The 14,016-nt window shown below is 49.1% G+C and overlaps 1 protein-coding gene across 1 annotated transcript; it reads left to right on the top strand.

The window, feature by feature from the left end:
- The first annotated feature begins 1,211 nt into the window (after positions 1-1,211).
- LOC144733978 (adenylate kinase isoenzyme 5-like) lies at positions 1,212-13,711 on the top strand. The gene is made up of 7 exons (XM_078616006.1): positions 1,212-1,336; positions 2,719-2,962; positions 5,135-5,296; positions 9,636-9,808; positions 10,697-10,810; positions 11,873-12,064; positions 13,530-13,711. The coding sequence occupies exons 1-7, from the start codon at positions 1,241-1,243 to the stop codon at positions 13,701-13,703; spliced, it is 1,155 nt and encodes a 384-aa protein (XP_078472132.1). The 5' UTR covers positions 1,212-1,240; the 3' UTR covers positions 13,704-13,711.
- Positions 13,712-14,016: the final 305 nt, after the last annotated feature.

Genomic DNA, 14,016 nt, shown 5'->3' with positions numbered 1-14,016 from the left:
ATTAAGTTCGCTGCCACGCATATAAAGGATTTATAGTGAAAAACTTTGTTTTTACGGGTTATACTTATTACCATGACGAGGCCTCTTTGAGGTAGGCTGTCGTGTCATGGTGTTCATTTTGTATCTGCCGAGGAAAAATCGGAGAGATTCTTGTGGAAGGGAGGAACACTTCGCGAATTCACCGCGAGGTTTTGTGGCTGGGTACGGATCAGCGTAATGATGTGGGACACGTGCCTCGCCGTTGCTCCGCCGACCTTTCAGCAACTTTGAAGTTCGTCCCCCGTCTGATCTGTGGCTTCCCGTGGCGTGGCCGCGTACGTCGCTATTAGAGAGCTCACGCCGTCGCCCCCCCCCATCCCACGTGCTCTTTTTTTACTTTCGTCGAGGCAGGAGATGAGACGAGGTGAGCTGTGGAGGCAGATGGGGAAGGTTTACGCAAACAGATAATAACACACACCCAAACACTCCGCACACACACCCTCCCAAGATAAAACAGTGATATAAAATAGCAAAACATAAGCGGGCATCCAACAGCGAGGAGAGAAGAGGGTTGATGTCAGATGCACACCCACGTGGGCTGGAGGTGCACTGGACTCGTCGCTGGTCCTGGGGCTGCGTGACATCTGGAACGGGGACGTAGCCGGGCGAGCAATTGGAATAACATCCTCTTCGTGAAATCGCTTGATAGCCAAACGTATAAACCTTAACTGTGACCGGGTGGGGGAAAAGGGTAACCGGAAATTAAGAGGATGTTTAGAATGTGGTATCGGCAGACAGTCAGTTATCAAGACACGTAGGCTTCAGTTTAGCAGGGCAGCCAATTACTTAGACATTCCAGAGTGGAATAGCTAAGGCAGTCGGATATAAAGACCTATACGCAGACCGGTTAAGAATAGGGTACGGGAAAATGCGTAAGGCAATTAGAGATCAACGCATCCAGACAACCAATTAGCAATACATTCGCGCGGTGAAATAGCCTGCCAGCCAGATATAGCGACTCTCACAGCAGCCGTGCCGGGGAGGGGACCGCAGGGCAACGCAACCAAAGACGTCGGCGCAGCAGAGGCGGGTGCGAAAAGCGAGAGAGAGGGAGGAAAAAATCCGAAGGAATAAAAAATTCACAGCGCCGCCGTCCGCGCGCAGCGAGCGGAGTCGTCGCGTGCGCGGAGCGCGGAGCGGACTGGGCGAGACCTCGCTCCGGGTGGACGAGCGGCGAGAGGAGGCAGCGGTGGCGGTGGCGATGGCAGGTGGAGACGCCAGGGATTATCTGGCCCAGCGTCAAATCCCACAGCTCTTCGAGGTGAGCGTTCGGGACTCTGCGGCGCTCTTGCTCATTGTGAGCTGAGCAATTTGCGATCTACTCAGGAAGATCGTCTGTGCCTATCTCTGTCGTTTTCCTTTTAATCTCTGTGGCTACCCCCCCCCGCCCCCCTTCTTCGCCAAAGGCATTTTCAGAAGGGGTTTGTGGGTTCGATGCCTCGCTGTTTTACCGAGGGTTGTACAACAACATGCATCTTCCCACAATATCAATGAGCAATACATTTCTGAACTCGGCAATAGTAGTCCGTGTCCTTACGACGGTGCGATTTCCGTGCTGCGTTAACATGTGCTTCTGCATTATTCCCAGGTGTTTTCCTTACTAACGATGCACTCGCTGTCAGGGGGACTCCGCTGGCTGCAAAGCTCCATTCATTAATTCAGTGCCACTGGGGAGCAACTGTATGTACGTGTATGGTTAGCGCTGATTAACAGGTGGGATCGATGCTCAAGGCGCGCTCTGTCTGTGTCACAGTGGGAAGAATGGAAAACGCAGTTTCATATTGGTTTGTATTTTATTCGGGTTATTTATTTATTTCATACGTTAAAGCCTTACCCTCCATCGTGGCTGAGTTGATTGGCGGTAGAAACGAGCGGCTCGCAGCCGGAAGGGTGTGAGTTCAAATCCTGATTGGGGGCGTTGACTCGGCCCATTATCCTTCTGTGGTCGATAAAGTAAGCACCAATTTGCGAGGAAGTGAACAGTGGTCGTCCAATGGACAGACACACCCCCGCCATAGTAATGTTGAATTCCCACCACTGGCTGAGGGTTGTCAATGGGAGATGAGCATCAATGGCTCAATGCTCATTGGGCAGCTGTAAATCTCTGTGGCTTTAACTCCATTGAACACAAGTGCAGTATCTATCTCACTCTTAAAAAAAAAAAAATATTTCCCACCGTTTAAAATGTAGAGGAAATTACGATTTTAGATTATTTGCATATAATGTAATCAACACGAGGCATCGTAGTTTAGTGCACTGCATGATGATGCCAGTGACCTTAATTTAATTTCTGTCCATGGTTATCATCATCAGCAGAGAAGGACATCTGGTCCGGGGGCCCCTCTGCACCAGCCAGCACTGACCAGCGTGGTGAAGTATGGCCAATAAAACCCCCATGACTGACAGTGCGAGGATGCCTTCCTCCCGTAGTGAATTGACAGGGCTATATAGTACGTTATTCGAATTATTGTGATTGTCTTATGTGACATTTCCACCCATGATCTGGGACTGCCAACGGGAATGAACGAAGCCCAACAACACTATTTTGATCATCATCGTTCATCAACATCACTTTTACCTGATACCTGTGCTCACCTACGAATCGCATCTCGCGATGGAACGACCGCGGCCTCTCTCTCTCAGTAACCCCCCCCCACCGCCCCCCGTGGCCGTGCTCAGAGCATGCTGACGGGTCTCATCCAAGCCCGGCCCGACGACCCCGTGAGCTACCTGGAGAGCTACCTGCGAGGTGCGCGAGAGGCGGGCGGCAGCTCGGCGCAGGGCGGAGCGAGCTCCGGCGGTGGCGGTGGAAGCCCCGGGGCCATCGGCGCCCAGGAGGCCCCGGAGAAGCGCTGCCTGCCCCCGCTGCACGGCAGCCAGGCGCCCAGGAAGCCCTTCCTACGCAACGGCAAGCGGCGCGGTCGTTCGCTTGGACGACGGCGACGATGATGATGAGGCCGTAGCGGGCTCGAGCGACGCGTCATTGCGCTCAGCCTGGAGCTGCTGCGTTGGTAGCAGGTTGCTTCTGGAAAGAAGCTCGTGACTCAGTGGGATTTAGCTGGTAAAATAAACGTCGAGATATACATAATCTCTGGTTCTCTCGGTAAAGTCACGTGGGTAGAAAAACTAATAAAATAAAACACGACGTTTCGGTCGCAACACAAGCGGCCGTCTACAGCCAAACTCTTCCTCCCCCCTCCCGTGCCTATATAAATCCACAACATCAGATCATGTTTCTCACCTGAAGACGGCCGTTTGTGTTGCGACCGAAACGTCGTGCTTTATTTTATTATTATTATTTCTACCCACGTGACTTTACCGAAAGATCCAGAGAGAATGGATTCCTGCAGTCACGAAAGCTTCAAATCATCGATATCTATATTTGTAGATGATTTTCTTACCTTCCCTATACTTTGCACTCCTATCGTGTTTTTGTATAGCTTGTTGTTGTAACTTTAGGACCGCCCCTACTGGACATCTGTGAAAAAGAGCTTTATAGCTCATCGGATTCCCCCTGCAGTGTAAATACATATTCTGATTCTGATACCAGTGGAAGTTGGTGCCACCCGCCACTTATTACCGCTGGCACTCCGCGGGAAGGGGGTCAAGAGCCAATGATGTAATGGATGGCGACAGGAGGAGGACTTGGGAAAGGAAGAGAGAAGGGAAAGACTGAGAAATAAGAGGAAGAGTAACGGGCAATACCGGGAAAATGGGTGAGGAGAGATGAGGGTGCAAAGGGCCTCCTCGAGCAGCGTCTGTTTCCAGAGTGGGCGGGGCGCGGAGTGGGGCTGGCCACACGGCAGGCGCCTGCTGCGGCAGAGAGATGCGTTTGTCAGTCGGACAGGAGGAAGGACTTCCCACTGGTTCTATGATGATACCTTGGCGTGTGTAGGGGCTGTCAGGAGGAGTTCGAGCTGAGCATGCAGCTGATTAATGCAGGGGATGTGTGTTCAAATCTAGAATTAGGGATGTGTTTTCATCGGTCAGTTTTGACGAAACGAGTCGGGGGACTTAAGACAAAGTGGGGAGAAATATCATGGGAAGTGGCCCGGCTGAGCTGTACGATTCAGTGATGATCTAACAATTATGTGCAGTGGTCCTTGCACGCATTAAAATATATTTTAGATTCTAAACTATGTCTGAAAGAGTGATGACCGACAGTGCATGTGTTTTAAAAGCGATGTCTCACATGGCCTTCATGCTTCAGATGGATTGTAAATCACGCAGCAATGCCAGAGTGCCCTGAGTGTGCGTGCTGCTGTTGTGTTAGCAGTGCCCTCATGCATCGCCAGTGATTCTTGTGATCTTTCTTAAGTTTTCGGCATAATATTATCATAGCAATGTATGACATGTTTTTTTTATGCAGCACCCTGGTTGTTTATCTGTATTATTATTGTAAAAATCAAAGCGTTGATGCGATAGGTAGTCATGAGAAAAATAATGATGGGAATAGTGGTGGTGATGGTGGTAACAGCCATGTTTAAAAACTGGTAGTGATGGTGGTGACGATGTGGTGGTGGTGATGGGGATCATGCGTGCGTGATGGTGGCAAGAGTGATGATGTTTAACTCATGATGATGATGACTGTGACGATGGGTCGGTGACACTGGCAATAGTGACAGTTCACGGGAGTGATGGTGGTAACGATGATGATGTCGTGCCTGCTGCGTGATGGTTGATGTCTGTATGTTGAACTTCTTTCGCACCGTACGTCGCCAACCGTGCTAATCGGAGGTGCATGGTGACGAAGCGATGTGGACGACGACGATGATGAAGATGCCGTTCACGCTCTCAGAGCCCCTGATGACGGGGCCGAGTGATGAAGACGATGTACTGATGACGATGCATTGATGACGACGATGTATTGATGACGACGATGTATTGATGACGACGATGTATTGATGACGACGATGTATTGATGACGACGATGTACTGATGACGATGTATTGATGACGATGTGTTGATGACGATGTTTTGATGACGATGTGTTGATGACGATGTGTTGATAATGACGATGCACTGATGACGATGTATTGATGACGATGTATTGATGACGACTACACGGTGCCCCCCCCCCGCCGCCCCCTCTCAGAGCCCCCCGTGGCCGGGCTGCGCGGCTTCCGGCGGCTGCCCCCCATCCAGCAGCAGTTCTCCATCGAGAGCGACACGGGCCTCACGGAGACGGGCGAACTCTCGCAGGAGCTCGACGTCTTCGAACGCGGCCGCCCGCGCCCCAGGCTCGTCTTCGTCATCGGTGAGGGCGACGCCGCGAGCTCGCAGAGACAACGGGGGCTTCCAATCCGGCTCAGCTGTCCCTCAACTCATGCACCACCACCACCCCCTGTGGTGGTGGTGGTGCATCAGCTGTCCCTCGTAAGTCCTGCGCTCAATTCCCCCCAGGCGAGGCAGTTCTAGGTCACGTGATAACAAGTATTAGTAATATGACATTTAAGATGAATAACAAGAAAGCCACATTTACTACGAAGACTCTTTTTGTATGCATGTGTGTTGAACCTTCTTTCGCACCGTACGTAGCCAACCGTGCTGATTGGAGGAGCGGGAAATGAGAGATGCAAACGAACTCGGGAACGTACTCACAACAACAACTATTTTGTATCACAACAACAACGACTATTTTGGCACGCTAGTGGCGGTGATGCGCCAGGGCTCCCGTGCCAGGCTAGGTGCTCCTCACGTTTGTGGCGAGCGGCGCCGTGCTCATCTGTAAACAAGAAAGAGCTTTATAGCCCATCGGATTCCTCCATGATAAATACATCTTCTGATTCTAAAGCAGAATCTGAAGTGAGTGGTACAAGAGGCTGTCATGCCATGTCGCTGGCGTCACGAGATTCTGTGTTGCGTGAGCTCCCGGCAGTATAGAGAGACGGGAGGGGTATTACAGCCCAGGCACCAATGAATCGACACAACACAGAGATTCGGGGTAAACATAACAAAGCTCATCATTTTAATTGGCACTACATTCTAATTAGCACTACAGTAATGCAATCATGTTAATTGGAATCATTCTATTAACCTAATTAGATTATGTCGCTTGGCATAATTAGATTATGTAGCTTGTCAAACATGTAATGTTTCTATTCAAGCGTTTAACCCAAACATAACTACAGATTTTGGTATTTAATTATTATTTAATGGACCGGCACCAGCAAAGTTGCAATCCTGGATTGGAGTCCGGGTTAGGTTCGAGTGCAGGGGTGGGTGTCTTTATGGAATCTGATGCCCAGGCCAGTGTCTCAATCCCTGGGTTTGAGCCCCGGTCTGGCACTCGGATAGAATTAATGATTTCCTTCAGACCCGGTTGATCCTTCAAACAAAAAATATATATCATGCAATACTTTGGACAATTTGGCCTTCTGTATAGAACATCAATACGGCACAATAGTACGAACACAGCACGTATGTATGTTGAACTTATTTCGCACCGTACGTAGCCAACCGTGGCTAATCGGAGGTGCAGGGGAAAGACAACAAACTGAACACAAAAAGCAGTTCTAAAGAAATACGTTTTCAATCTATATTTAAAAATGCATAGCTCCAGTGGCTTCCTAATAAGGGAAGGAAGAGCGTTCCAGACGGCCGCAGAAGTGCATCTGAAAGCGCGCGATGCAGTGACATAAAATAAGTCGCCAAATAAATTGAGTGTATATGCGATCGATTATCGATTATCAGATTGATTACTCGGCTAGTCGTATAACGCGACAATAGTCTGGACAACAACACGTCGTCAGCAGCAGGCGTTGGACTTGCGCCATTGTGCTTGTGAGATGACTGCTCTGGCGTGGACCCTCGTGGCGAGACACTCAACCATGAATGTGACATACATCATTCATGAGGAATATATTATCATCGTGAGCATCGTATTTATTTACACGTGCAAATGTCGTGGCCGCCAATTGCGAACCCTCCAGGGCATGCTGTGTAGATTTGTACACTCTCAAGAAGTTTAAATCCATCTGGAGGATGTAAAAACAGGGCAATGTGAGAATGTGAACGATATTACTGCGTTGTATTAAGGTATCTATAGAAGCGCCAGCACATATCAGTTTTTACTGCCAATTGGGCAGACCTTGATATGTTATTGATGTGTTCACTTTCAGATGCCACGACAGAGAAAGCCAAGAATATTAAATATGCCTTAGTTTGGTTTTCTATATTTAATCTCCTGGTTAATTGAAGGATATGAGAACTACAATACAGCTCTGTAAAGCTGGATCGTTAAAATATACGGCCTGTGTTGTTCCCGAGAAATGTATTCTCTAAGCGTTTAAATATCTGAAGATATCCATGTCATTGTCCATGGATTTTTCTGTCCGAATCGAGTTGCTGCAGATAATGATCTGACTGCAACTGCAAATCTTGAGCGGCTGAGTTCCATTATCATGCTATCTGATGGTGGCCTAGCTGATGCTCACTCGTCATACTCAGCGTCTTACTTGTGCACTCAAACTCAAATTCAGGGTGCCGTGGTGGCTAGGAGACGTTAACTTCCTCACCTGGTATGCAGGAGGACGTGGGTTCGATCCCGACCCTTGACGTCTGCTGCTGTATATTTTGAGTTTGCATTTTCTCCACGTGGTCGCGTGGATTTTTCTCTAGTTCCAGTTTTTCCCTCCAGATTTATAAACATCACGCGTTCAGAGTATTTGGCTGCTATAAATTTCCGCACGATAATCCACTTCGTTGACCTACCAATTGTGGGCAGGTCGCTTCTGAAAAAGAGCTATACAGCTCAGTGGGCCTTACCTGGCAAAATAAATAATTGTTTGGTTCAGTCAAAATGATGTCCTGCTCTAACGAAACCTGGTAACATGCTTGCCAACCATTTTAATGTGCTATGAAGAAGGGCCATTGCCCGAAACGTCGCCTGTAACATATGTTAACTTCTAAGGCCACACTGTTATTCATGAATGCACGCATTGCGTGTTTTGTTGATCCACTTGGACATCCGATGACTTACGACTCCCGTTGCGGCTGCTCGACGTTGATATGTAATCAGAGCGCGGGGCGTGACCACCAGTCCCCCAGGGGAGCACGAGGCCGTCGGCCTGTTTCAATCACCACACACAAATCATCGTCTTGCACGGTCTCATCTTTGTAGAGCCTATTGACATGCGAGTGCAGTTTAGACACGACAGCAGATTACTTAAACTTGTTGTTGTTGTTGTTTAAACTCATTGGCGGACAGGCAATGTGCACATTCCAGCAGCTATCTGCTTGTTCAGAGCTTACTGTTGACCTTTTATATAATTAATATATTTTTAACCTTCATTTGATTAATTTCAGTGGCATCCACAAACACTGGCAGAGCAGTGGAAACTGCCCAGTGTCTTGCCAGCCACCAATCACTTGCTGAATCACGGCGTGACAAAAACAATAACTTACAGTGCCAATCCACTGCTGGATGAAGGCCTCCTCACACCACCGTGAACATGCTTCCCCATGCTCGTCACTACGGGTCTGTGAGGTGCAAGGGCTCGTACCGAATCGGACGCCACTCGCCGCTCTTGTTTGCTGTGGTCAGGAATCGAACTCGGGTCACTGCGTCGTTCATAGCCCAGAATGCCAATGACTGCTCCACTGTCGTCTTCCCGATGGCATCACACGCAAAGTGCTCGCAACACAAATGAACCACAATGCCTCGCTGATCTCGCCAAGGAACATGTGGAGCGATTCCTCAACGAGCATTAAGCCACTGATGCTGCAGCGGTATAATGGGTAGCACACTGACTGGACTTGCAATCCAGAGGTCACGATTTTCACCAAAGCTCTTCTCGGGGAAAGGGAGTGGGGTGGGGGGGGACACTGAGACAGCTTTTCTGAAATCACCGGGGCTGTCTGGGCCGGACCAGGATGCATGCCGTCTAGCCAAGTGCGCTGTCGAGAACCGGCACGGTTCAAACTGGCAGAGGTGCAACCTACCTTGGAGGCTACTAAGCGCTGAAGAAGGGCCGACGCCTGAAACGTCACCTACTACCGTAAATGTTTTACTTTCAAGGCTACATACGTGGTGTTAGTATTGATGAATGTGGTGAGTTTATTATTATCAGAATATATTTTTATATTCAGCTTTGTTGTAATGACTTGGTTTATTGTTTGTACTTTTTGTTTTGGTGTAATTTCTTAATTTGTTCATTAATTTAATATTTTGCTTGCTAATCGGGCTTCCATTTGCTTGGTAGTGCTTGTGTATGTGATTTGGTCTATGTACATAATTCTTGTGCAGCATTATGGGGAGCTATGAAAGTATTATTATTGGTGGTAGCGTTCACTTGTGTGTGTGTGACAATGAGGCTCGTGAAGGACGCTACTGGTCAGTTGGAGGCAGTCGCCCTCCAACAGTAACGAGGGCAGGAGAGTGACGCTCGCAACAACGAGAGGAGCGCCGATGGATACAGTGCAGCAAGTGGGGACAGTCGGCTGCACGGCGTGCGTTTGCCAGTGATCTCAGTCAATCAGCCCATGGCACCTGGGTCTGTCCTGTGATGATCTCCTGCCAGCAGCGAGCCTTCGACACTTCACGTGGGCTCCAGGTGGCGTCACTCATTGGTATCGGTGTTGATGATGACCGCCAGGTGGACCGGGCAGCGGCAAGGGCACGCAGAGCCGCAAGCTGAGCGAGCGCTACGGGCTGCTGTGCGTGTCGCTCGGAGAGGTGCTGCGTCAGCACGTGCTGCAGAGAGCGCCCAGCAACCGCAAGTGGAGGCTCATCGCCCAGATCATATCCAAGGGGGAGCTCGCTCCGCAGGTGACCGAGAGGAGATATCGGAATCGAGATATTCCCAGATTATAATTCTAAAAACAACTCATAATAATGGACCTGTGATTCCATGTTCCTATGGCGAGTACATTCCAATGACAGTCATTGTTTCAATCAGAATCATCCATGTCATTAGCACAAGTTCACGTTAAAGTTTATTTGTTTTACTAAATGAGAACTCAAGAGATAAAGAAGTCTCATTTTCAAGAGTGGCCTGGGTCTTTATGTATGTTGAACTTCTTTCGCACCGTACATATCCAGCCATGCTAATCGGAGGTACGGGTCAACATAATTACAATAAAATCAAAGCAAAAACAACTAAATGGAAAGTAGTGTAAAAACCACCACATCACAGGAGACATCTAAAATACGACCCCGTGTCGAGGTGGTGACATGTTAATTACCGTGGCCTGATGTACAGGAGGTCGCGAGTTTGACTCTGACCCTGATGCCTGCTGCGTATTTGGAGTTGGTATGTTCTCCCTGTGGTCGTGTGGATTTTACTCCACGTCTCTGGGTTTCCCTCCACATTTAGAAACATGCGTTTAGGGTATTTGGCTGATATGCATTTCTACAGGATATTAAAGCCAATTCGTTGCACAATCATTTGTGACCAGGTCGCTTCTGAAAAAGAGCTATATAACCCAGTGGGCCTTACCTGGTAAAATAAAAACAATTGTTTAGTGAACATAAATTAACATTGTAACAAAAATTCGTGTAAGATGAGTTGCATCGGACAGATGACGTTTGAGACTGTTGGGAGTGCGGTTACGTTACAGGTTCCACGCTCGTTTGGTAACGCCACTCTCGGTCGGTCCCCTTTCCTCTCGGATGGTCCACGACTTTCACCGCTCTGCTGTTCCTTTGGTCGTCCAGGAGACGGCAATTTGGGAACTGAAGCAACACTTCCTGCAGAACCCGGACGCCCCCGGTTTCGTTATCGATGGCTTCCCCCGAGAGATTTCACAAGCTCTGGCCTTTGAGGAGCAGGTGAGTGGCCACCGGCCTCGTGTTTTCTTCATCCCGACGCTCATCAACAACAACAACAACGGTAATGCCATCATGTTCAACAGAAGTGGCATCATTATCATCGTCACAATCATCGTAAGCATCATCATCATCATTTGGAGAAACAATAAATAGCGGGAGCATTAAAAAAAATATATATATATAATTCGTTGGAGCATCATCATAACCATCAGGGGCATCATCGTCATTATTATTAGGGGCATCATAATCAGCATCATCATTATCATAAACTCATCATCAGTAGCTGCAAAAGCAGCATTCATCATCAAGATCATAATTTATTATCACTGAACAGTTGGAAGGTCCCGAATAATATTTGTATGCATACTTGCGATGTATATGCTCATGTAAACTTAGGAGAACCATATACTTTACAGTTATGGCTAAGTGCACCATTATGGCACTCGCAGAAACTTCAGCGTGACATCGCTGCCTGCCATTTCAATACAATGGATTCAAGTCCTTGGACCCCAGTGTGTATGGCTGCACCGTCTCTTTAATTATCCCTGTATGTGTGAGTGTGGAGATTCCTCTCTGAATAACTCTCAGGTCGCATGCAATTGGCAGCAAACTTGCACATTTGGAGCATTTTTCAGTTTCAGACCAACAAAGCAAAATATATCACGTGTTCGTCGATGCATTCCCGTGGCAAGGCCACGATTGAGATTTGGGCGATGATAATGAGAGCTCCGTGAATCCTGAATGTGCCTTCGTCTTGTTCTAAGAGCTGCGGCAAAACTCATCTGTGTTCTATTCCATGAAGTGGTGTTTGTTTGCGGATGGCGACTGCTCATGTTTGCTAGTAATTTATGCATAGAATGCATTAATAGAAATGAAACCATAAAAACCAACATTCACAACGACAGCACGGAGTCTCGCACGACGACCTTCTGCGCAATCCGCCTCTTGCTTCACTATTGACGTTAAAACAACTGACACCGTGATTCTGACCTTCTGTGAGCCGCCCTCTAAGCTGACCCCTTGACCTCCACACCCCCCCCCGCCCACCACCCACACGGCGAGGTGGGAGCCCCGGACGCGGTGATCCTGTTGGCGTGCGCCAGCGAGCGTCTCCGCCAGCGCCTGGGCGAGCGCGCCGACCGGCACGGCCGCCCGGACGACAACCCTCGCGCCGTGGAGCGCCGCCTCGCCACCTTCCGCCAACACACCGTGCCGCTGGTGCAGCACTACCAGGAACGCGGCCTGCTCCTCACCGTGAGCAGGGGAGGCCGGCAAGGGGGGTGGGGGGAGGAGAGATGCCTTGGGGGTGGTGGTGGTTCAGCTTTGTCCATTGCAGTGCATGCCAGTGACTCAAAACTATAAACGCAGACGGGTGAGCTCGTGATCCTGCCTGCATTCGTGCTCATTAAGAGACTTTACCACGTCGCAAGGAATAGCAATGACTGGTGTGCAGGCAGCAGAGTGGTGGCTGTGATCAGTGCCCACAGCACCTCACGGGGCTGGATTAGGTTTAGTTGCATTTTAAACTATTAACAAATATTTATGTATGTATATATATGTTGAACTTCTTTCGCACAGTACGTAGCCAAACACACTCATCAGAGTTTTACCAGGTAAGGCCCACTGAGCAATATACAGTAGCTCTTTTTCAGAAACCACCTGGCTACATATGATAGCTCAACGAAGTGGCTTATCACGTGAAAATGTATAACAGCCAAATACTGTAAATGCACGTTTTAAAATGTGGAGGGAAAAAACTGGAGGACCCGGAGAAAAATCCACACGACCATGGGGAGAGAGACACGCAAACTCCAAATATACAGTAGGCATCAGGGTCGGGATCAAACCCACGACCTCCTGTACACCAGGCGAGGTAGTTAACATCTCCTAGCCACCGCGGTGTTGCTTGGCATGGGCCCTCATGAATGAAATGGGGCCCTCGTCCCTGCCCAGCCGCCGCCCTTGTCACAGCCCGGCACTTGGGCCCTTCTGGACTGTGGGTTCTGGTGCAGTCGCACCGCCTGCTCGCCCGCTCGCTACGCCGCCGACACACACCACTGCCGCTGCGCATTTACGTTGGCAGTTGACGGTGACCGCGAAAGTCTTTTACATTTTATTCCTAAGAACACTAGGAGGGGATGACGGTCAGTGGGCGAGAAGTAAGGACAGAATGGCATCCAAGGGAGGGAATGTGCTCGAGGGGACGTCTGCCACGGAGATGAAACAATGAAATCAGTTCGTGTGCGGGTGTTAGATGGATTGTTACATCGCAAGATTGTGTGAAGAGATGGAAATGGCTTCCAGCAGTGGATTCATTACCGATGCTGCGGATGATGTGGCTCCACATTTAACGTTTTGTCAGAATTTTCCTTTTTAAAAACCAAAGCTCGGATTTTAATGAGCGATAGCTAGCATGAAATGTCTTATTCCAATTAAATATATACCTACATGAACTGAACACGTGGACGTGTGCTATACATTACAAAAACACATATGAAAGAAATATGTAAAACATGTTGGCGAGATTGCCTGCGGAGCCTTGCGGCTTGATGTCGCTGTCATTCAGGCTTAGGTGGAACACGCAAATTGGACCGGAGTCATCGTTAGGACTCGCGCTCTCAGCCGCTTGTGCTGGGCGGATTGCCTGTCTCGTAACGATTTGCTCTGACCTCGGTGCTCTCACCCACCTGCCCCCCACCCCCACGTCTCACCGCGGAAGTTCGACGCCGACCGGGAGGAAGGGGAGCTGTTTGGCGACATCGGCGCGGCGGTGGAATCGCGTCTCTTCTGCAGCACGACTCCTGCGGCCGGTGAGACGCGGCGGCACGTGGCAGCGTCAACGTGGGGAAAGGGGCAGCAACGAAATAGATTTGTTTTTTCTCCGAGACTTTAATTTTTGTTGTTATTTTACAAATGTTATCCCCATTGCGCAATCGGTTGCATGTCTTGGGAACGAGAACCCATTCGCAACTGTCATAGACAGCAGTTGTTTGAGAATGCTCAACGAAAGCAGCTATCACAGAACTACTGCTAAGATCCCTTCAAGCGAGTTCTGGTTCACACAGTAGAGCACAGCCATTTCCCCCCTGTTCTGCCACACAGAGTAATGTTCATCCACGTAGACTTTAAACAAATTATGTGCAGAACAGAATGTAATAAGATGGGTTTTTTTGTGCAGTCATCTGTGACCAAGGCAGAGACCATCA

The sequence above is a fragment of the Lampetra planeri genome, chromosome 49 (genome assembly GCF_965212315.1).
Source record: "Lampetra planeri chromosome 49, kcLamPlan1.2.h2, whole genome shotgun sequence".
NCBI classification, from domain to species: Eukaryota; Metazoa; Chordata; class Hyperoartia; order Petromyzontiformes; family Petromyzontidae; genus Lampetra; species Lampetra planeri.
Note: the sequence above shows the minus strand (reverse complement) of the source record. Positions and strands in the feature narration are given on the sequence as shown.